A 24,321-nucleotide genomic window follows, 5' to 3' on the forward strand; every position below is an offset into this window, starting at 1 on the left:
AGACAGAAAACAAAAGACTCAGGAAATAATTTTGCTTCCTACTATAGTCATAGGAAACCCCAAAGTTAAACATATTCATATCTAATTGCAGATTGTTATTAAACTGATTATGTTGCATTTCAGATACATCTAAACTTTTCTTTCAACAATGTATTTCCGAGAACTCATTACTTTTATATTTCCTTATTTTAAAAGATTCACCAAAATGCGTTTCGAAATATTACAGTACACCAATCATGTATGCACACACTATGTGTTTTGTGCTTCGTTTTCAGAGCAAGTTCACATATCCAATTACTATCCTCACACCTGAGAAGATGGGTTTCTTTGGCTGGACAATTACGATTTTTAAGTTTTTTATCTTACTAAAATATATTATCTTATAAAAAAGGAGCAGTGCAAAATTATAAAACCTTTTTTATGTCTTTGGAAAAACCATACAGCACAGTTCTTAACATTTCATTTACTTGTTGATGATGACCATTTTTGATTGTCACCTTTTTATAATATACCTATTTTGTTAACGGTCACTTTTTAACTTTTTGCCTATACTACTATGTGCAATTATTCAATGTAGCAGTTCTCCCCTCATCCACCCCAGAGCCATTACTAAATCAATACTGCATTTTAACAATTCATGATATCCTAGAATCAGGCAATAAGTTTTTGAGACAATTATCTGTTTTCTGAATATAAAAACCTTTTTTTGTAAACGCAGATCCATTACAGTCCTTGCACTTAAAAAAAACTTAAACAGTGACATTTCATCGCTCAATGCCTCTGTATTAAGTAATTCATAGACATTTCTTTCAAAATTTAGAGTTAAGTATAGATTTGTTTGTCTTTAAAGAATTTATGTACTTCCTCCTACCTAATAATGAGAACTATATAATTGACTCCATTTTTCCTATTTGCCAGGTGTCTGTCAGAAGACTCAAAGCCAAATCTAAAGTCAGTCACAAAAACTTACTGATTCAAATCATTGATATTAAAGTTCTACTTCAATTTCAAAGTTCCTTTGATAAGCTGCCCAAAATCCTTGAATCAGATTAAATGAATAATCTTAGACGAGAAAATTTTGACTCAATGTCACTGTAGTAAAAGTAATATCCTTGGAAGAAATCAAGATGAATATTCTTTGAACCTTAACTGTTTCAGGTATGTACTATGCACTCTCTTTTTCTTCCTTCCGGAAGTAGCTGTTAGTTTTAGCTGTCAATAATCTCCGTGACTGGGACATAACTGCCACTCTCAGGTGCGGAGAAAAATGCATGTACTTCGAGACTGCCATTTTTTACTCAAAAGTCTTTTTTGCTTATTTCCAACTTCAGAACTGCTGTTTCTAATGGATGAAGGTGGTCAAACCCACCTTAACCGTAAGTGAAATGTATATTTTAAAATGCTGTCTTGTTAATATGGACCACTTTCAATGTAAGTTTCACTTAAAAACTACTTTTGAAGAAAAAAATATACAGAATGTTTGAAACTTAAAATACTAAATCAACTGTAATTTATTTTAATAAGACAAAATACACAGAATATCAGTGAGCCAATGTTTAATATTTTGCTATTTTTTTGTTACTCACTAGTAGCCACCTCACATTTAGTAGATAAAGAAATGAGTAGAAATATCTGATAAGCACTAAAGAATATAACACTTAAGCTAAATCCACACTATATATAGCTTATACTGAAAAAAAATCTCACTTATAACAACTCACACTATCTCACAATAATTTTTTTAATTGTAGAAATATATAAAAATTACTTGAATAATTCATTCTGGTCAATATACATACAGAAAGCATCTAATTTGAGGTAAATAACTGCCATCATCCTAGCCTATGTGTATATATGTGTGTGCACACATGCACTAACACATACACACACAAAACTTTAAATACTGCTTGGAATTTGAATTCAAAAGACCTTTTTCTGTTTCTAATTCCTAAAAAAGTTAAGTTTATCAAGATTTTATTCAATAAAGAATAAAATAAATGACAACACTAACACAATACCCTGATCATAAATGCACCTTTATTAAATACTTATTGTTAACTTAAAATATATTATGATTTCATGTACCTCATGAGCAGACATATTTGTTTTACAATATTTCTAACAAGCAGTAAAGCTTATGCACCTAAACTGAACAAATACATTGCCTATACACCTGGAGAACTAAACCTGTGTACTTTTATAGGTATAAATAAAGCATATCGCATAGTAAGAGAAAATTACTTACCTGAAACTTATCCTTTCAGAAGGTACACTGGGAAAATGGATTCTCTGAGCCCCTGTTTCAACTCCAAGTATGAGCTTTCTAGCTTTAAGAGCCATTGACACTGCCCCTAGGGGCAGCACAAGCTTGGGAACTCCCCTAGTGAGTATGTCAGTAGTTTCTTCAGGTGCCTTCCCTCAGTTCTTTTCAAATTCAAAAGATGAGAGGAAAAATAACCCAAGAAAAAAATCCTGTAAAGCAGAAACCTTACTCTTTGAGGGAAGGAGGGTAGCTCATTTGTGAATCCATTCCAGAGCACGCTTTCTGAGAAAAAGAAATACAGGTAAGTAATTTTCCCATCTCCAAAGGTGACTGGTGATTAATGAGTGGATTCACAGAGTGTGGAGAATAAGCTCCAGGGATGTCTGTTTAACACACAACAGTCAACTAATGAGGACAAACATAACAATGAATGGTACAAGAACCAACACTACTTTTTAAGTACCTCAAAACAAAAAGTGGAAAAAATATTAAATACCTCAACATTAAGCTAAACACTGGATTGCAGAAACAAACAATGAGCTTGGAAAGTTGATCTATGAAGCCCCCAAAAGATCAGTCAGTAAGACAGACTTTCAGACATGTGTCCAGTAAAAACTGCACTGTTAGACAACCACTTAATACTTTGTTTGTATGTTTAAATGTTTTCAAACACTTTAGTTAAACTTCACAACAACCTGTGGGATAGATTATTAGGCCATTCTATATTAAGGACCTAAACTGGGAACATTCATAATTCAAATCATTATCAAAAAAAAAAACCGATGCATTTCATAAAGGAGACATTTCTAAGTAGCATCAAATAAGGCCATTCATCATTTTTATAAGCAAAATACTAGTCCTTTGATTCTGAAGCCTTAGTTATAATGTAAAAGTATTAGCTTTCACTCAAACTTGCAAAAGATCAAAACCCTATATATGTGAAATCAGTGTATACTAATATTTGAGAAGACAAATATCTAAGGTAGAATAAGGTATGTTTCAGGAATTAACAAACTTATATACTCCAACCAATTTAAATATTTTAAAAATAGTAATACCCTCAAACCCAAGAGACTAACAACAGAAAGGAAGAAGAGTATGTATAAATAATCACTTGCTAATTATGCTAGACCAAAAATCTAGTTAAAGATATAAATTCCATAAATATTAAGGAAATGCCACTTTTAATAGGTGGCATATACTTGTGAAAAAGAAATTATGTAAACCTAAACAAATGTAAGTTTATAAATAAAAATCCAAAATTGCTGAAGTAACAGTAGTAAAATTTACTCATATTTTAATAAAAATTATTATCATTAACATTTACCAAGTAAATTTATTGAAAATAATTTGTACTTAAAACCACCATAAAAGGAAAATTAAATAAAAGCATGAATTCACTTCTAAAGAATCAATTTGTTAGATCCAGTTTTACTTACAAACTTATTAAAAAATTAACTGAAAATTATGTTAACAAAAGCTGTTAATCTAAATTTGGAAACATAAATTTCAGGGAGGTCTCAGGAAAACACAAATATTAACAGTATATAACAAGAGCAAAAATGAAACTTAGGAAAATAAAATGAAAATTCTGATTGAAAAACTAAATTAGGTTCCAACAACTTCTCTTACATGGAGCCGTCCTATGGGATGTGGAACTTGACAAGCACGCAAAGTGTGGGAACATTACTTAACCATTGCAAAAATCAAATACTAGCAGCAAATGTCCTTTCACTTATGCCACTCTTCCTGATACTAACAGGAAAGATGAAAAGAGGTGGGATCATTGCGTTACCGGGGAAATACCTATTGGGCTAATGAAAAAAGGCAGAAATTGAAATTCAGGGTGTTTTTGCGGGGAGAGGCGGGTAGAGGGGGTCACTGAGGGATAGGAGAAAGGAGGATAATAGAATCTAGGTTCTCGATTCTTCCTTAGCTTGTCTCACCCAAAAAGAAAAGTTGAGAGTATTTTAGTCTTTCTACTTTTTATCTAGTATCTCTTTCAATTCTAAATAAAAGCTAAATGCGATCTGAAAGATGAACATCTTTAAAGCAAAATACACTTTTTAAAAAAAGGAAGTCATTCGTGTAATGGGCACTGGCTAACAAACAAGGTCAACAAGGCAAAATCCTTCCAACTACATAAAGGTCTCCCAATTTTCTCAATTACCACGTTTCTTTATTTTTCACAGACAATCTAGAAAGAGAAACACTGACTAGTAATGAAAAATTTTCACTGTCAATACTCTAATGTTATTATTCAACAAAAACAAAAAAAAATTCTACTGAATATAGTTGAGCAATTTGTCAACTGTACCATAATCAAGTAAGTGGTTTTTCTTCAAAATGTGGAGTTGTTAAGAGCCTAATTCAATGAAACTTTTAAGGCCTCTGAGTACCTAAGGAACTGAATCCTCTCTGTGAAATGGTTTAGAATTCAGTGATATCATTACTTTGATATAGTAAAATCAAACTGCATAGTATCTTTTTTAAAAAAGAAGAAGAAAAAGAAGAAACCAGTAAGTACTTATCTTCATGAGAAAAAGCTAGATTTTGGAGATGGGAATATAGCGTTCATCAATTTAGGAAAGATGACTAATGCCACTAAAGCATAAATATGAGAAATATGAAACTTAATTTCTAAGTAAAGAGAGTTTAACCTATAGCTAGCCAATGATTCTTATTATTTCAATAGGCATGTAAAACAAAAAGTAAATCTTACTTAACAAGAATAACAGTTACTATTACTATTATAGAAAAAAGACTACTAATCTTGAAATAGTATCTATGCAACACCTTCAACTCACCCCAAACCTCTATCAAGTTTCCTAATAAGAATTAATACAGTGCTTTCCATAAATACAAAGTAAGCACTTAATGACTACTGTAGTGACAGCAATATTACAAAAAACAAATAGTTGAGAAAGTTCTATTACTTATATACTTCTATTACCTATATAGTTCTATTACATATATATTTATATATGTTTTTGTCTCTGAATAATTTCCGTAGCTAACATTTATTGACTTTTGGAAATTCTGAGTTCTTTTTTTGTAATTATCACCAGAAAAATCTTACAATTTAAATAACAAAATTTTCAAGAAATCAGGAGACCAAATGGCCTAAATAATTTTCTGAGAATGTAGGTAGAATGTAAAAGAAAAAAATCATTTTTCTCTCTCGACACTGTACATAAATATAGTAGTGACTAGGGCTTATTTACTTTAGAGTTCATTAATGAGGTAAAAAAAGATGATTCCACAGAAAAGAGCAACATTAATATGTTCACTGATGTTTTTTTATCTGGATTTATGTTGTGGTTGCACATGGTGCCAGCCTAGAGGGAAAGCCTAAACTCTGAAGAACAACATCAGGGAACCAAATATGTAAATTATAGAGTGATTTTAAGTGATTCATGAGAGCCTTAAAAGTGAAGAGGCAGGGAGCACATGCTCCAAGAATTTTTAATTTCTAAAACATTGCCAATTCAAATTCATAATACTAAGGAAAAAGGCCTTTTCTCAATGAGACACCTTAGTTTTTAAGATCGACTATTACTAAACTTCAGAATTTCCAAGAAAAGAACTCTTTAAACTTCTATGTAGGCCTCAGATCTAAGTAACATACTATATCCATAAAAAATAACTTCTGCCAAAGGTAGCAAAACAACTAGCCAACAGAACTTGCTATTAAAGAACGCTGAGAGCTCTAAGGAAGTTGGGCAAGGCAGGTAGCTTCCTGCACCCCCTAAACCAGGGCTCCAAACCTCAGCACTACTGACATTTGTGCAGGTAATTCTTGGATGTGGGAGGCTTTCCACATTATATAGGATGCATTATATAGGATGTTTGTTTAGCAACTTCCCTGGACCCTACTCACGAGGTGCCAAAAGCATCCCCACCTCCCACCCCACCCCACCCCAGCGGTGATAATTAAAAATGTCTCCAGGCATTTCCAAATGACCCCCAGGAGGATATTTAGCCCCGGTTGAAAAATGAGTACCTTAAACAAAAATATTTATCTATAGCATTAGGGGGAAGGGTTTTTTGAACTGAAATCTCAAGGCCACTCATGGCATGACTTAAGTAAAGAAAATACCAGCCTAAAATAGGCCAGATAAATGTTGAATCAACTCTGGCATTCAGTAAGATCTGAAAAGCCAGGGCACCCTATGTCTCATTGAGGATGTTTTTCTGGCCATCCTAGCACTCATATCTTAAGATTTATAGTCCTGTGCCTTATATTTTCTTTATAATCAAAGAAATAATTGGATGAACAGATATTGGCATCCTTAAACCAATGAATACATGAGCCAAAGAGATGTCCTAAAAGGAATATGATTCGGAAATGTTCTAAAACAGTAAAATGAGAGCAATTTTTATCCAAAGAATTTGAAAAACAAAATTTACTAAAAGAGACATCCACATATGCCTCACTTCCTTTATGATCTACTCACTGTGAAGCTTCCTTATTCTTTTAATTCACAATAATAACAGAAATAATTTAGGAGTCCTTACCCTTATGAACCATTACCAATGAAGATCACAGTGCTAATAGCCAACATGTTACAATCTTTGCAGGGTAGCTCTAACTGATGGCAACTATGAGAAAAAATTAAGCACCAAAGGAAAAAAAAGAAAGAAAAAAGACTAATTACAAAACAGGAAATGTGGAAAAGGACTGCCATAGCACACAGTGCTTTTCTAAATTCTAAAGAAGAAAATTTGCTTTGTCCACCAAAAAAACAACTTCAGGGAATCTACTATACAAGTCTATCTGGAAATGGAGTTAAAAGATCTTAACTCCCACTAGCATTAAGTGTCTAAGCAAGGATGCCCTCACAGTGTGAATCCAATTATACCAGTCGCCTTTGGAAATGTAGCCATAATCCACTATTATAATCTGACCCTTTTTAAATGACCAAAAGACTTTTTTGTTCACTTTTAAACATTGCTGCTAAAAGTAAAACTTTCCAAGAAAAATGATAAAGAACTGAAAGTCCGAGCTTGGAATGAAAAGATACCTTTAACCACAGTATATAATATATCTACCATGATATGTTAAAATCTAGAACTTACCCCAATGGCAGAAATCAGAAGAAACCACAAAGAGATTACTAGGATCCGCTAGATATTTACTGAAGAGTTTTCCGAATTCCTGTTCTTTTGACTCACTCAGAGCTCCAACCAGTACAGGAATAATGGTAAACTCATCCTTATGGCTTTAAAAAACAAAACAAAACAAAACAAAAAAACAGAAAAAAAGTCACTTAAGAAGTATAAGAATAAAAAGTTTCCAATGTGTTTGTACTAAAAAGTGGAACATTTATTAATAGTGGTAAAGAGAATACACATAATATTGTTGAATTCTTAAAATCTATAAATTAAATGTTTAAAAAAGACCATTTAAAAATATGAGGTACAGAATACTCAAAATATCTATTTAAATTACAGAAATGTACAGTATTTCTTTAGGTAAACAAAGCTATTTTACTACCAGGTAAAAATAAAATAAAAATAAAATAAGCCCATCAAGCCATCACCAGGTCAAGTTTTTCTCAATTACCCATCAAAGCTACAATTACCTGCCCAATCCTCCTACAATTTTCAACTCTTTCTCACCTATTTTAATCCTATTAATATCACCATTTCTGGCACTTGTTATATAAACCTGCCAAGTGAGACTTACAACACTTAATATTGGCTCCCATAAGATTCACCAACTACACTTTACACCTATACTAATAAACAGAGGACAGTCTGAAGATACGACTCAAATTTTACTGGCATCTAGGGTGAACACAGAATTCAAGGAAGTAAGTATTAATTTCTAGCAGCAAGAAAAAGACACCACGCCCACCCACGATGTTTATGGCATATCCACAAGTCCCTTTTTTACTCTACAGATTGACAGATTTATGGAAAAGGAACAGAGCAGATTAATAAAGAATAACTATGATGGGCCATAGAAACAGACTTTTATCCAAAACCTTTCAAAATTTTCATTATAGTAAAATATTATTTACATATATTCAGTATTATCTATATTCTAAGTGATCCCAGGTTTGGAATTTTAGAATGTTTGTCTGACTTGTTTTGACCAGGACTTAAGGGGAGAAAAAAATTACCATTATAATAAATGCTTTTTAATATGATAATCTGACACTTAGCTGGTGTAGGACAAACAGAATTCATAAAGGGGTTTTTAAAAATACTAAATTTAAATTTTCCCAAACTAAATATTAGCCCAGCTTCATAAAGCTAAATTCAGGGCACCCAAGCGCCTCCCCCATAAAGGCCCCCTTACCCTTGTCAATTGCGAAATAAACAGATCATACAGATTTCCAGTCCCTCTGCAATGCAGGGGCTTCTTGGGCAGAATCTGCATCTATGGAGTAAGAAAAAAAGAGGAAGCTGGCAGAGGAAGCTGCCATGGGATATCTTTCTCTGACTCTTAACAACCTGCTTAACAGCTAACTGCATGAATGAATAGGGGCTCTTCAATACGTAAAGAGTGATTATCACTAGAAAGAAAAAAATTTGAGCTCTAGTAAAATTTCAAGAAGATTGTTATGAACTATTCTAACTTCATGTCTACCTACATAAATAAATACACTAGGATCATCAAAGAGTTTACAAGTAATTATGACATGACAGGAAAGCAGTAACGTAGAGTATAAAAAATCAAGTCAGAAGAAATGGGTTCAAGTACTATCACTACCACATACAAACTTTGAAAACGTGGGTAAGTCACTAACCTATATTCTTGTTTGTAAAATGATCATAATTACAATACCTATTTCATAAAACTGTTACAAAGCCAAGAATACTACAGGAAAAGCACTTTGTCAACAATAGCTGGCTCACTCGGAAGAAACAGGTCTACTCTCCACAAGAGCCACCAAACTCTTTGATCAACCTCAGTTTGGGTTTGCAAATCTATACAGAAATAAAAGTCTCATACAACTTAGAAATATAAACTTTGTTTCAAGATTCGTACATCTCCCTTTCTGTGCCATTCATCTTTTTAAACAGTTATCTGTTCTCTATCCCCACAAAGCATGAATTAGAGAAAAAAGCATTTGGCTTTGAAATGTAATATTCCTAGGTTTTAGAATCCAATTTGTGAAGACCAGCTTCACAAGAGAAAGAATACAAAGTCTTGTCCTCGAAAAACAATTATAAAACTGGACAAACTGTCAAAAAACAAACATTTTGTGCTCCAGAAATCAAACAAAGGCAAAAACACAAGGAGAGCTTATTCATGAAAAAAACTGTACTTCTTGGGAAGAACAGTGAAAGTCTGGCATCTTACCAGGACTGCCTCCACCCTCTTCTCCACTCCACCAACACGGTTCCAAGCAAGGTGAGGTTGGCTGTGAAAACCAGGTGCTTTGCTGCTGCTGAAGGGGGAATGACTTTGATTTGGAGCAGAGAGCAGAAAACCCACACCCAGCAGGAAACAGAAAAGTCTACAACTGTTGTAGCCTGGGATTACTGTATCAGCTGAAGCGAGCAGCAAACCTGAGGACTACCTAGAAATTTAACGGAGATCCTGGAAAGGAAAGAGCCATAGAGGAACTTGATAAGGTAACATAGTCTGAGGAGAGGATTGATGCCCTCCACACAGCCCTGGCTGACTAGGAGGCAGCACATATGTGCAGGGGCAACCCATAAGGTCCCAAACTCCCCAAGAATGCTAACTAACTGAGAGGGTGGGAGTATGCACAAGCAAAAGTAGAGACCCAAGAGAGACCACGCTTTCACACATCCCTGGCTAACTAGAAAGCTGCATGAGTGCACAAAGAGATAAGAGAAAATCCAACAGAAAGTAAAGGAGGCAAACTTGAAAACAGCCTGAACTTTGAATGTGCTTCCCAAAACACAATCCACCTGGCTCAAGGTGTTCAAGCACAACCTAAGCACTAAGCAATGCAGGCACAGGGGCAAACTCTAGGAAGCCAAAGTAAAAAATTTAAATAAGAATTTTTTTAGAGCTAAGGAGACACATCAGCAGCTGCGCACTGTGGGAGACAGATAATGCAGTTAGAATCCATGAAAGTCACTTTTTAAAAAATAAATGAACGAATAAATGAATGAAACAACCACTGCCACCACCATCACCACTATCACCTACAGAAAAAATTAATAAAATTAGAATCAAGTTGCTATAATATACCATGAAAAAAAGTCTAGTTTCTTTGACTTATGAGTCAAAGAAACAAGAAAATGTGACCTATTATCTGAAAAAAAAAAAAAAAAAGTAGCCAGTTGCAACTGTATCTAAGTGGAGCCAGATACTGGATTTACTAGACTTCAAAACAATTATTATAAATGTGTTTGCAGAAATAAAAGAACCTATGCTTAGAGAAGTTGTACATTTATATGAATGACAAAAACCAAACAAATAATAAATATCAACAAAGAAATGCAAACTATTACAAAAGAATCAAATGGAAATTTTAAGAGTTAAAAAGTATAATAATTGAAATGGAAAATACACTAGATGGTCTGAAGAGCAGATTTGATATTACATAAAGAATGAGAAAAATTTTTAAATAAAATAATCTAATCTGAAGAACAGAAAAAAAATTGAAGAAAAATGAACAGAGCACTGGAGACTTGTAAACAACATCAAACATACCAGGATGCATGCCACTGGAGTCCCAGAAAAGGTACAGTATAAATATTAGAAAAAAGAATGGCTGAAAATTTTCTCGATTTCATGAAAAACATTAATCTACAGATCCAAGAAACTCAACAACCCAAATTGAGATAAGTACAGAGATCTCCACCTAGATATATCATAATAAAACTAATGAAAACCAAAGACAAAGAGACAATCTTGAATGCAGTGAAAGGTAAATGACTCATAATTTATAGGATAGTCTTTTCAACAAATGGTACTGGAATAATTGCACATCCTTATGAAAAAAAAGGTGAACTGAGACTTTTACTTCACGCCACACACAAAAGAAACAATTCAAATTGGATCACAGACATAACAAGAGCTAAAACTGTAACACTTCTAGAAGAGGGGTCAGCAAACATCCTTTGAAAGGGGCCATAACCAAATATTTTAGGTTTCTCAGCCACACAATCTCTGTAGCAACTACTTAACTATCACTGTAAGAGAAAGCAGCCATGGACAACATGTGAATGAATGGGTGTGGCTATGTTCCAATAAAATATTTACAATTACAAGCTGTGAGCCTGATGTGGTCTTTACACTATAGGCTGCTAATTCCTGTTTGGAAGATAAAATCTTTGTGACCCCAGATTAGGCAAAGGTTTCTTAAATATATTACTAAAAGCAGAATCCATACAAGAAAAGAATACTAAACTGAATTCATCAGACTTTTGCTCTTCAACAGACATTACTAAAAAAAAGGAAAAGACAAGTCATACAATGGGAGAAAACTATTTTCAAATTATATGTGAATAAAGAACTTGTAGCCAGAATATGTAATATTTCTTACAACTCACGAAAAAGACAAATTATCAAATTAAAACTAGGGCAAAATATGTGAATAGACATTCCACAAAAGAAGATACACAAATGACCAATAATCACATGAAAAGTTGCTCAACATCATGAGTCATAGGAGAGATGCAAATTAACACCAAAATGAGGTCACACTACATATCTATCAGAATGGTTATAATCAAAAAGATTAATAACAAGCATCGGCCAGAACGTGGAGAAACCGAAACCCTCATGCATTATTTCTTCTGCGATAGAAAATGGTGTCTTCTCTTTGGAAAACGATTGGGCAGTTTCTAAAACAGTTAAAACATAGACTTATCATATAACCGAGCAATTCCACTCCTAAGTACCTATTCAAGAGAAATGAAAACATGTGCTCACATAAAGACTTTTACAAGGATGTTTATAACATTATTCTTAACAGCTGAAAATGGAAATGACCCAAATGTCCATCAACCAGTGAATGGAGAAACAAAATGTGGTATACTCGGATAATGGAATAACTATTTGGCAATAAAAAGGAATGGACTACTGATATATGCTACAATATGGATGAACCTCGAAAACATACACTAAATGAAAAAAGACACACACAAAAGACTGTATCTTGTATGATCCCATTTATATAAAATTTCCAAAAAATGTAAATCTAGAGAGACAGAAAGCAGATAAATGGTTGCCTCAGGTTGAGAGTGAGTGCAAGAATTTGCCCTAGAATATATATACCAGGTTTCTTTCTGGGTGATGATAACATTCTAAAACCAGATTGTGAGAGTGGTTGCACAACTTAATAAATTTACTAAATACTGAGTTGGACTCTTACGTGGATGAATTTCATAGGATGTAAATCACACTTCAATAAAGCTGTTTTTTTTAAAAAAAAAAAAAAGGGAGAAAATCCATCCTTGCCACTTGCAAGCTAGGCTATCTGCAACAGGTTACTTAAAACTACCCTAAGCCTCAATTTTGTCATCAGTAAAAAACAAGCTAATACTATTTACAAAGCTCTTGTGAGCACTTCAGTAATGTAGAGGAATGTTTTATCCCTTCTTTTTCTATCCTATACTTTATACCATGTTGCAGAAAATTAATACATCTAAGATGTGTAACAGATTAAAGAGAACTGAAATCCCAGAATTGATAGTGGAGCACTCTCTTTAAAAATAAACAATAATGCTGTAATGCCAATGCTCCTAATACAAAAATTCCAACATAAAAATGTGAATTGTATAGTTAACACAGTTACATAGTTAATTCTATAGTTAATATTATATTGCATATTTGAAAGTTGGTAAGAGTAGATCTTAAAAATCCTCACAAGAAAAAAAATGTGAATTCTGATTTAAATAGTCTAAGTGATTAGAAAATATTCTGTCAGGGTTTTTACTTAATTAGTGGCAAAAAGTTAATGAAATCTTAAAATTGATGACATTTTAAACTAGATGAAGTACAGAATACAAATAGTTTATTGCTTTCTCTGAAATTAATCTGGATATGCGTCCCCCAAACAACATTAATTACTACAAAAATGTTCCTCTCTATACAAATTCGTCCAATCTCCTAAAGATTTCTGAAGCAGTCCAGAGCTTCTCATGGTGAGAATTTAAAAAAATCATAACTAAACCAGTCAAAAGGAAAATTATCCTTCTCCCCAAAGATGCTGAAACTGCTGCCACAATAATACCACTATAGGATTTATTGTCCTTTCCTATTTTCGATAAAAAATATTCATGGCTGGGGGGTGGGGGAAATAAAACATATGTAGATAAAATACAAAAAATTTTACTCTGGTAAAAATAAAAGACATTCCAGTTTTCTCAAATGTCTTACACTACCTCTTGCTCATCCTTTTCATGGTCTTAGAACTTGACATTGTTCCATTATGACAAACAAAAAATTTTTCGCTATTATTCCAGAGATCCTCCACGTTCCATAATTCTAAATAATCTCTTCCTAATATACAGGTAATACTCAAAGCAAATCAATGTTCATGAAAAAGGAAAACTCAGAAATATATAAAGAAAAATGATGTTTGTTCTAAAATCTCAATAAATGACCACAAAAAAAGATTTAACTTTAAGACAGGCAGAAATATACAAATAACCATGAGTATAAGAGACATGGAACAAGAACACAATTGAAAATGGCACGGCTCTTGTGGCTGTCATTTAAGCTGGAGAGAAGTAGAAAATCTCTGTTCTATGTCCAGAGATAAGCCAAGCCATTTCACTGTGTTAAAGACTAACAATCCAAGAACAGATCTTACTTTCCTCTGACCATTTCTAATATTTGAAAACCTTGATTGAGGCCACAATCAGAAAGGAAAGGAAAGTCTTAAGATCTAATACAAACCCAAGCTATAATAAGGGTTAGGATGGCTTGTGAGACAAAAATTCAGAGAGTTGGAATGGCAATGCAGCAGCCTGGAATTGGGAAAGAGGAATTTTGTTGGAGAATTAACATAGCAGGCCTGTTATGCAGTCTTTAGAAGGGCCTGCTTGTAAGACTGTCCTTGATTGACATCTGGGAACTTGGCTTTTATAATGTTCCTTATGTTGATTATGGTTATTTTACCCACTTGGGACACTGTACCAGCTTGCCCAGATGGTTTATAAACAATGTGATTATGGCTAACAGCTGCTTTCCTTCTGGGAGTTCAGAATTTCAGTAGCTGTGGCTAGTTACACGCAGGCGGAGTGCCTGAACAACCAGTCTCCAGTAAATATCCTGTGTTTTGAATCTTAAAGCAGGTTTCCTTGGCCAGAAATGTTACATGTTACATCCTGAAGGAAGCACATTCTATTCAGGCAACCCTAGTGGGAGAGAGAAATGTTAGAAGCCTGCACCCAGATTCCTCAGGATTCTGCCTAACATGTCTTTTTTCCTTGCTATTCCTGTGCTTCATTTCTTTCCTAATAAACCATAGTCATGAATACAACTGACTCGTTCTAGAGATCCCTTGAAAAAGGTGTTAAAGACAAAGTGGCATAAATGAATCATAACTGCTGAGTTTCAGGGAGCCCAATAAGGAATAATTTCTCTCATCTTTTCCTCTTGATGAAATTCACCTTCAGAACACAGTGACATGCATGCAGACTTTATGCAGAATACTCTCACTGTGAGAAAGAACAATCTAACATGATCCAGGAACTGGGGAAAGGGAGGAAAGAGGTAAAAGGGGTAAAGTAAGCTGGCTGTCAATGACAACTAAAATTAACATTTAAGTTATTAAAAATCTTCACTGTTGAATCAGTTAAGTGAATCTAATGAGATTCTCAAAATCAATTTCAAAGACTATATCCTTCTGAATTTCCAAATGAGTACTAACACTAATAAGAAAGATTTTACAAGGACAGGTATATTTCAGGTACTAGAGAGCCATATAAACTCTATTCTGTAAACTCAACCATCTGAAGGAAAAAAAAGGATCATAAATTGGCCAAGTTTACTGTCAGAATTATATAAATTCCAGTATTTTGTGAGAAACAAGTCAACATTTCCATGTTCTACATTCTCGTAAATTTACACCTGTTTCTAGCTTTACCTTCTCTCATAATGGCATATTATTAGGCCTTAAACTTTTGCATTCTCTTAAAATCATCTTGCTGCCCCACTTATAAAATTTACCAAGTTCTGTTGATTCTAACCTTTACATGTCTCCCATAAACTGCTCAGTTTGCTACCCCATCCACCACTACCTTACTTCAAAGCTCTTATGATTTCTTTGTGGAACTATTTCTATCAGTCTCTTCCAACTCTAATCTATCCTTCACAGTACTATCACATCATCAAGGTGTTAGTATTCTTATAGGCAAGTTCTAATCACCTCTCACCCTCCTTTGGCTGAGGAACTTTAACTAGGTCTATACCAATCATGGAATAAAATACAAATATCCTAAAATGACATTCAGTGCCCTCTATAATCTGGTCCCAAACTACTGTTCCAACTTTCTAATCTAACCCTCTTACTCTGTGTCTCCGAAGGTCACCTACTCAAATGCCTCCAGCCCCAGGTCGATATCATATATGTGTGAAAAGCTGAATACTTCATTCAACTGTTCACACATATAGGAAGTGGTAGAACCAATATCCAAATAAAAACATTCATATATATTGAAAAACTTTTTAACTATGCAGGCCAAACAAACAAACAAAAAAAACATCTACAGACAGACTTCAGTTATTAGCCAAGCCTTTTGCATCTCCCGCAAGGTTAAGTCAAATAGTTTTCTGTTCTTAAAGTAAGACCTGGATTTTCCTACTCCTATACTTTGTGTCTATGGTACTCCTGTTTCCACAAATACCTTCTGCCCCATTCTATAAAAATTAGAGCCATCTTCCAAGTCCACTCAAACGCCATCTCCTCCATGAAGCTGCCTCTGTGCTCCCTTAACTATTACCTCTTGGCTTGCACAACTCTTTTTTCTATTCCCATAAACTCTTCAGTTGCAAAGATATGAGACATTTTGAAAGTATATAACTAAGTTAAAGAAGCCAAACTGAAAAGGCCACATACTCTGTGATTCCAACTATATGACATTCCAGAAATCATATGACTAAATGACTGCAGATAGTAAAAAGATCAGTAGTTACCAGAGGTTAGGTAGGGGTTGAGTTGGGGAAGGGAATGAATATGTAGAGCACAGGAGGTTTTTAGAGCAGTGAAACTATTCTGTATGGTACTATAATAGTAGATACACAACATTAGGCATTTGGCAAAACCCCATCACAAAGAGAGAACCCTAATTAAACTGTAAACTTTAGTTAAAAATAATGTATCAATACTGGTTCATCAATTTTAACAAAGGTATTTATTATTTAATGCAAGATGTTAAGAACAAGACAAACTGTTTAGTTAATAGTATCTGATATCATACGAAGGCATCTGAGAGTAGTGTTCTCAGGAAACTCAAAATATAATTAATTGAATAAACATAAGAATTACAAGACTTAGGTTTAACTAGCTTGGTAAACTATGCAAAATAAAGATTTCTTTTAATAATGGTCTAAGTACTCCAAGAGTTATCGAATCCTAACCACAATGAATTTTAAGACTGGCTAAAACCTAAAGTAGAAGATGGAACAAATTTAAATACACTAAGCTGTGTTTTGAGTTGTCCATGTTCCAAAATATTGGCAGTAAGAAAAAGTACTATATGGCTAAGGAAAGAAGATATTTTTACAGTGAACAAGAACAGTTTTACAGGGCCATACTTCTCAAACACTTTCAAAGTTACCAAAGCATCCTATTTGCTCTGTACATTTTTCTGAACAAAAAGCAATGAATTTGAGGCAAAGGAATTGTTCTATATCTTAATTGTGTGGCTATCTACAAGTCAACATTTGTAAATACACATGGAATTCTACGCCATAAAGAATACATTTAATAGTGGACAATTTGGTGATGGACAGTGAGGAGGGGCATTGAGGAGAATGGGGTGAAGGGTTAAAGAAGCACAAATTAGTAATTGATAGCTGGTCATGGGGATGGTGAGCACGGCATAGGGAAGGCAGTTAGCATTAATATGATGGCTAAGCGGAGGGCCAGAAGAGGAAGGGAGCAATTGGGGGATCATTTTATGAACAATACAGATGGCTAACTGATGGACTGTATACGTGAAACTAATTTAAATAAATTTATTTTTTTAAAAAAAGAGCACCCATAAAGGATCCTTCAAAAATGCAAAAAATAAAGAGTACATTTACCTGTATGTAAATTACCAAAAAAAATCAACTAAAAATATAAACTGTAAACAAACAGTGAACGGGGATGATATAGAGAAAGGAGTAAAGGAGAGGAAAAGATAACTGAACAGAGTAAAATGCAGAGAAAAAGAAAAGTTGGGATGAAATACTGTTATTTTGAGTTAACTAGTTTTTTTCCAAGATAGATGGTTTCTACATATCCTAACTTAATTTCCCCAAAAGCAATTATATGCAATAGTAAATATCATGAATTTCTATGGTAAAGATAATATATAGAAAAAGGATCAGAACAAGATATGATCTCTTCCTTACATGTTTTAATTTACACAAATAAACATGTAAATATAAATCATACATATTCACAAACATGCATAATTTTTACTATCAGTAAACACTGGTTGAGGGGAAAAAGAGAGACTTTTATTTTGTACTTTCTGATACTGTTTATCTTTTCAAGCCATGTACGTGTACTTTCTTAATGTCAACAGAGTTAACTGAGCAAGGGATTATGAGTCATTTTGCTTTCTCCTTTATACTACTCATTATTATTTTAAAAAGCTCTAATAAACATCATTGTTTAAATCTGTTTAAAATAACACACAGAATTATAAATAATACTTTAGATATGTAACTTTTGTAAATCTGTAATAATAACTTATATTGAAAAATAAGGGAAAAGTTAATTAAATGGTAAATTGATTAAAGTATTACACAGACATACTATAAAGTCTTATGTACACCCAATAAAAAGGAGTAAAAATGACATGGAAATGTGTTCATGATATGAAAAGCAGTTAATAAAAAAGAATCTTTGACCTCATTTTTGGGAAAACATTTAATAAAAGTATTGAAAATGAAAAGATCGCTATTAATTCATTCAATAATTAATTACCGAAATCCTTTTGTGTACCAAGTACAGTGGTGGGTACAGAGTAGACCGGCTGCCCTTGAGCAGGGAACAGATTAGGTAACTGTCAGGCAAGGGAAACAGACTTATCTACAAGACCCAAGGAACTATCAAATGCAGTGGTACTGTGGCAGGCTGTCTGCAAATACAATCATCAGAAATTCCTCCCATCAAGAGTAGAATCTATTTCTTCTTCCTCTTGAACCTAGTTTTGCAACTTGCTTTGATGAGTAGATTGTGGCCTAAGTGATACTGTGCAGTTTCCGAGCCTAGGTATTAAGGGGCCTGAAAGTTTCTACTTTTAAGTTCTTGCAATCCTGAATTGCCATGTTTTTCATCAAAGTCCAAGGCTATCCTGCTCGTGAAGGACAGCACATAGAGAGGCCCTGAAGGATGACTGACAACAAAATGGAAATAGCATCAAGATGAGAACTAAGGTGCCTCAGCAGATAACCAATATCACAGCCCCAGACAGGAAGTGAAGACATCTTGGAACCTTCAGCTTAGGTCAACCTGCTTCGACTGGCAGATACAGAAGATGAGTTGTAGCTACTCACCCCAACCACATGTCTAGCTCACAGAACCATAAACAAATAAGCACGTTGAGGTGATTTGTCATGCTGCAGATAAAAAATGGTATCCGGAAAGAGTACTACTGTAACAGAAACCTAAAACATACAATATTGGCTTTTGGGACATAGAGGCAGACAGAAGCTATAAGGGCAACAAGGAGACTGGAAGCTGGAAGAGCAGTAAGGAAACTGCTACAGGAGGCCTGAAGAAGGATGATCCATATCATATACTAGCAGAACAATTAGCATAACTCTCACATGAATAATTTAGAAAGTCAAAAATATACATGAGTGAACCTATAGATCGAGCTAAAAAAAAATTCCAGGCAAAATATTCAAAGTGTCAATGGCTTCTTTACAGCCATATACGAGACGGTACAAGAAGAAAAACGAGCTAAAGAATTACAAGCAGAATTTTTTTAAATACAGTTGACCTTTGAACAACACAGGTTTGAACTACATGAGTCAATTTATACATGAATTTTTTTCAGTAAGTACAGTACTGTAAACATATTTTTCTCTTCCACATGATTTCCTTAATAACATTTTCTTTCCATTAGCTTACTTTATTATAATACAATATATATTACATATAACATACAAAATATGTGTTAATTGACTTTATGTTATCGGTAAGGCTTCTGGTCAACGGTAGGCTATCAGTGGCTAAATCTGGTGGGGGGAGTCCAAAGTTATATGTGGATTTTCAACTGTCCAGGAGGTCGGCAATCCGAACTCCCATGTTGTTCAAGGGTCAACTGTATTTCTAACCAGGAGTTGTTTGGTTGGAAAATAACCGATTCTTATAACTAGCCTCTACTGATAGCAAAATACTGTCAAAGAAACAGCATGAGGGCAAAGACCAAATGCAGAGTGCTACCAGTAAACCATGGGCTCACAATCATCCCGCCAAAAATGCATCTGTAGGATCCTTTGTTAAGGCCTCAGAAAGACATAAGACAGTGCTTGCATATTCTCTCAGGTAGGCAAACAGGCTTCTAATAAACTTAGAGGACCCTAACTTGGGATCCAAAGTAGAGAGAGTCCTGTCTCAGAAAAAAATATGAATGTGACTTTTGTCTAATAGAATGCCCTTATAATCGGATATACAGAAAACCCACCAAGTGTTTAATGGAATTCTATTAGTTTGGGGGGAGGAAAAATACTGTTCCAAATGAAAAGAGGCCTGTCACATACATGAAGCAGAGTGAAACTGCTACTCAGGTACAAACAAGGACCATTTCAGGGAGTAGAGCCAAGAGCCTGAAGGACACAGCCAAGAGCTGAGAAAAATAATGAATTATGAAAGCCACCACCAGAAGACAGAACTAAGCCATAATTAAGAATGTTCTCGATTCCCTGGTTACATCAAAATTGCTTTGGACCAAAGACTGCTTTATGCTTCCCATTCTTTCACTCTCCATCAGAGCATCCTCTGTGCTTAGCTGTCCCTGTCTCAAAACTATATATTGAGTGTCTACAGGAAGGGGAGTATAATTTGTCTTCTTGGTTAATGGGTATCCAAAGAGGCACTGTACCCAAGGAACTGCTTCATCCACATCTCAAGCTAATGCATATCATAAAATAATGAACTTTGAACCTGAGATTTCTGGGCATCTTAGGAGTGTACACACTGCATGTTGAAAAGAGGTGAATTGTCCACCAGAGGAAGAACTGTGATAGTCTATCTGCAAAGACGGCTGCCAACAATTCCTCCTATTCCTGTATACACATGCTACTCCTCCCATCAAGAGGCAGAACCTATTTCTCCTTCACTTAAATTTTGGCTAATATTGTGTTCTGCTTTAAAAAACAGAATACAGTGAAAATGATCCTACGTAGTTTCAGGCCTAGGCCTTCACAGGTCAAGAAATTTCTGTTTTGTCCTTTTGCTACCCTGAATCATCGTGTAAGGAAATCTAGGCTATCCTTCTAGAAAGAGGCCAAGAAGAGAGAAAAGCCCTGTTAGATGAATAAACAGGCCATTTAAAGAACAAATGAGGTGTCTCAACTAAAGACCAGCTCTAAAGCCATGTTGCTCTTCTAGCCCCATGTGAACCACCTCGGTGAACATCTTGTATACCAGAGTAAGGCACGCCCTGCCCAAAATCCTGACCCAAAACTTGTAAGCAACAAAATAGTTGTGATTTTAGGCCGATAAGTTTTGCAGCAATTTGTTACTCACTAATCTATCAAGCATATTATAAAAGAGATTCATGTACTTTGTGTAAAGCTAAAATAAATGACCTCCAAAGTTACACCCAAATCTAAGATATTATTATTACTTACTTACAGCGCCATACCATAAGAGAATGTAATTGCTAAGTAAGTGTCGAATGAATAAAATAACAGGCAAATCGATACACACAAACACACACACGAGTGGGTTTTTTTTAAAAATTTCCACCTAATAAAACAACCATGTCAATTCCCACGTTCAGCCTTCACAAGCAAACTACTCAAAACCAACTTCAACCCACATTAAGAAAATCCAACCCCAAATTTTTATCTCATTTCAAATAAAAATTTTTAATCTCCTTACACTAATGATTAGCTTACCCTAGTTAAAATAATTCCAAAGAAATTATTATCTATGATTTCTCTGGGATTTCTTATATTAATCAATATACCTTTCCATGGCTTTAGCTGTATAAGGCAAATGCATTTCAATACTGTGTTCATCTTCATCTGTCTGCAGAGACATGCGTTCAAACATTCCTGTCTTCCATAGTTCTCCGTAAACTAAAGAGATTTCAAAATATAGTAAAACAAACATATTAATGTATATCTTTATCCTATGAGACTCTACCCAGTAACACAAAACTACATGCTTTGGCAAAAGACAAGCACCACATTAATATTTTCCTTCATTTTTTTCCTATTTCTATTTTTAAAAAAGAAAAAATAAGCTTCTTACATACCAGACAAAACAATAATACATATAATACCATAACATTTTTATATTACATAGCTGTATTAGGGCACAGTTGATTAGAACTCCTACTGAAATACGGAAAAACTACTGGTGTCCTTACTCATGAGATTAATATAGTTTTTCAGTTTTGTTTTGTTTTTTAATGAAATGTATAGGATGATCATTTCACATCTCAGGTTCCTGCATAATAAGAACAGAAAATTCCCACTAAGAATGCTATTTTTCTCAAAATTAAAAATAAAGCTTGTGGGATAAACCAGAAGACAAATTCACCACAGTACCATGCTATAAATTACATTAAAATGATCTAGTAATTCAGACCCTTATGATGAATTGTACCTAAAGTGTGATATTGTACAACGATGAAATTTAATGTAAAAAAAGATATGAGTATTTCTGTCTTATCCTAGAACAGAACCAACATTTTTATAACTACATCAAAGAAATGTGCTTACCAATATCAAGGAAAGAACTACAAATGTGCTATGACTTTTTTTCTACAAAATTATACCCAATTAAAAATCTTCCATTCCTTCATTGGCAGGCTATCCAAAACCAAGATTTTCTGAATGCTCCAATAGCTTTGAAAAATAAAGTGTGTCCCTTAAAACCATCCCAGGGAATAATACTAGTAATACTTCAGCTTCATTAATAAGACACAGTTTAATAACAAATTACTAATACTCTATGATACTTAACCCAAATTATGAATATTTATGCCTAAAAAATAAAGATGATCATTTCCTTTGTAAATGGCTTCTTCCACTGTATGAAAGTATTTTTTGCAAAACTTCTTGGAACAGTAAGTGCTCAACATACTTAAAATATAATTTGATGAACTGGAAGGATACACATCAAGCTCATAAAAGTGGTTACTTTTGAGAATGTAAATTGAGTTCAGATGAGGGGAAAATTTTGAGTCAATTGTAGATGATGAGTACATGAATATGTGTAACATTATTCTCTATATTACTCTGTATTTTTTTAAATTATCGTCTCCCAATCTCCAAAAAGTATTATTTCAAGTCAAAGGTTTTATTTTACACATTCAATATATGAGACCCAAATAAATAAAAAATGTGATTTCTAAAAGCTTACCAAAAAATAAATCAAAATAATAGATATTTTAAAAATAAAATACACAAGATTTACGTAGCACCCTTCTTTCAGAGTTTCACAACTATGGTCTCATTTTTTTCCCTTAAAAATCATTTGATAGGAAATAAGGCATTATCACCATTATCTATCTACTGTGAGGAAAGTGACTGATATATAGAGAGGTAGACTAACATGCCCAAAACTTTTCATCAAACTGTGGTAGGTACTACTTTCTTGTCCCATGGTACAATGACTACATGCTACTTCTCTGGCTGTTAATGGAACCATTACAGTCTGGAAACTAGTGGGATTTAACAATTTTTGTGGCTGGCAGAAAACCTGTGGTTGTCTTTTAGACATATGGGAGATTTTTTGTTTTTATTTTTTTGTATATAAAACAAATATTATCTTAAAAATTAAGATAGTACTTATGATATTCATATTTTTAGTTTTTTAATTAACTTTGAATTCCTATTGAAAAACCTTTAGCTGTTTAAAAGCTATAAGATTTCTATATACTTACTCTTTTGGTCAATACGAAGGTCATACAGAGGTGTCCTATATATATCCACACTGGAAAGTGCACATCGAGAGAGGGGCACATGATGAGAAGGCCCAAGGATGAAAATTCTCCGGCTAGGAGGTATACAACAAAAAACACAGAACAATTGCACTTCTACACAAACCTTATTAAAGCAAAAAAAAAAGTAATTTTTAAAAAATTACATGTAGTACTGTTTTCCTTGATTTCATTGCCTACTGTTATGTGCTAAATTGTGTTCCCCTGAAATTCATATGTTGAAGTCTCACCCCCAGTATCTAAGGGTGTAACCAAATTTGGAGATAAAAATCTTTAAAGATGTGATTAAGTTAAAATGAGGCCATGAGGTTGAGAACTGAATCATATATGACTGATGTTCTTATAAGAAGAAGAGACACCACGGGCGCACATGCACAGAGAGGTGACCATGTGAAAAAACATCAAGAGGACAACTATCTGCAAGCCAAGGAGAGAGATCTCAAGAGAAACCAACCCTACCAGCACCTTGATCTCAGGCTTCCAGTTTCCAGAACTGCGAGAAAATAAATTTCTGTTGTTTCAGCCACTTAGTTCGTGGTATTGTTATGGCAACACCAGCAAACTAATATACCTACTAATGATTAGCTCCAATCTTTTTGTTGGAAGGCACTAAAAAGAACCATGTTCAACATCTGGAAATACCAGTTACTGGCTATCTACAGTAAATCAACCTGCTATGCTTAAAATCATCTTGGTATTCACAACCACTAGTTTACAGAAGGTTTTCAATAGCTACGGTAATTGAATTTTAAACATTTCATCTATTAAATAAA

At 34.0% G+C, this 24,321-nt stretch overlaps 1 protein-coding gene across 4 annotated transcripts in view; it reads right to left on the reverse strand.

Moving 5' to 3' along the window:
• The window catches only part of MEMO1 (mediator of cell motility 1), a 93,428-nt gene that overhangs the window by 16,891 nt on the left and 52,216 nt on the right, over positions 1-24,321 (reverse strand). For 2 of the 4 annotated variants that reach the window (XM_011370753.2, XM_023536933.1), the window contains 3 exons: positions 23,492-23,604; positions 21,566-21,677; positions 7,343-7,485 (listed from right to left, as the gene is read on the reverse strand). In XM_011370753.2, coding sequence (XP_011369055.1) covers positions 7,343-7,485; positions 21,566-21,677; positions 23,492-23,604 — 368 coding nt within the window. The remainder of the gene's footprint in view (positions 1-7,342; positions 7,486-21,565; positions 21,678-23,491; positions 23,605-24,321) is intronic. The other 2 variants (XM_023536935.1, XM_023536934.1) reach the window with 1 other exon arrangement.

This window comes from Pteropus vampyrus, unplaced genomic scaffold (assembly GCF_000151845.1).
Source record: "Pteropus vampyrus isolate Shadow unplaced genomic scaffold, Pvam_2.0 Scaffold173, whole genome shotgun sequence".
NCBI classification, from domain to species: Eukaryota; Metazoa; Chordata; class Mammalia; order Chiroptera; family Pteropodidae; genus Pteropus; species Pteropus vampyrus.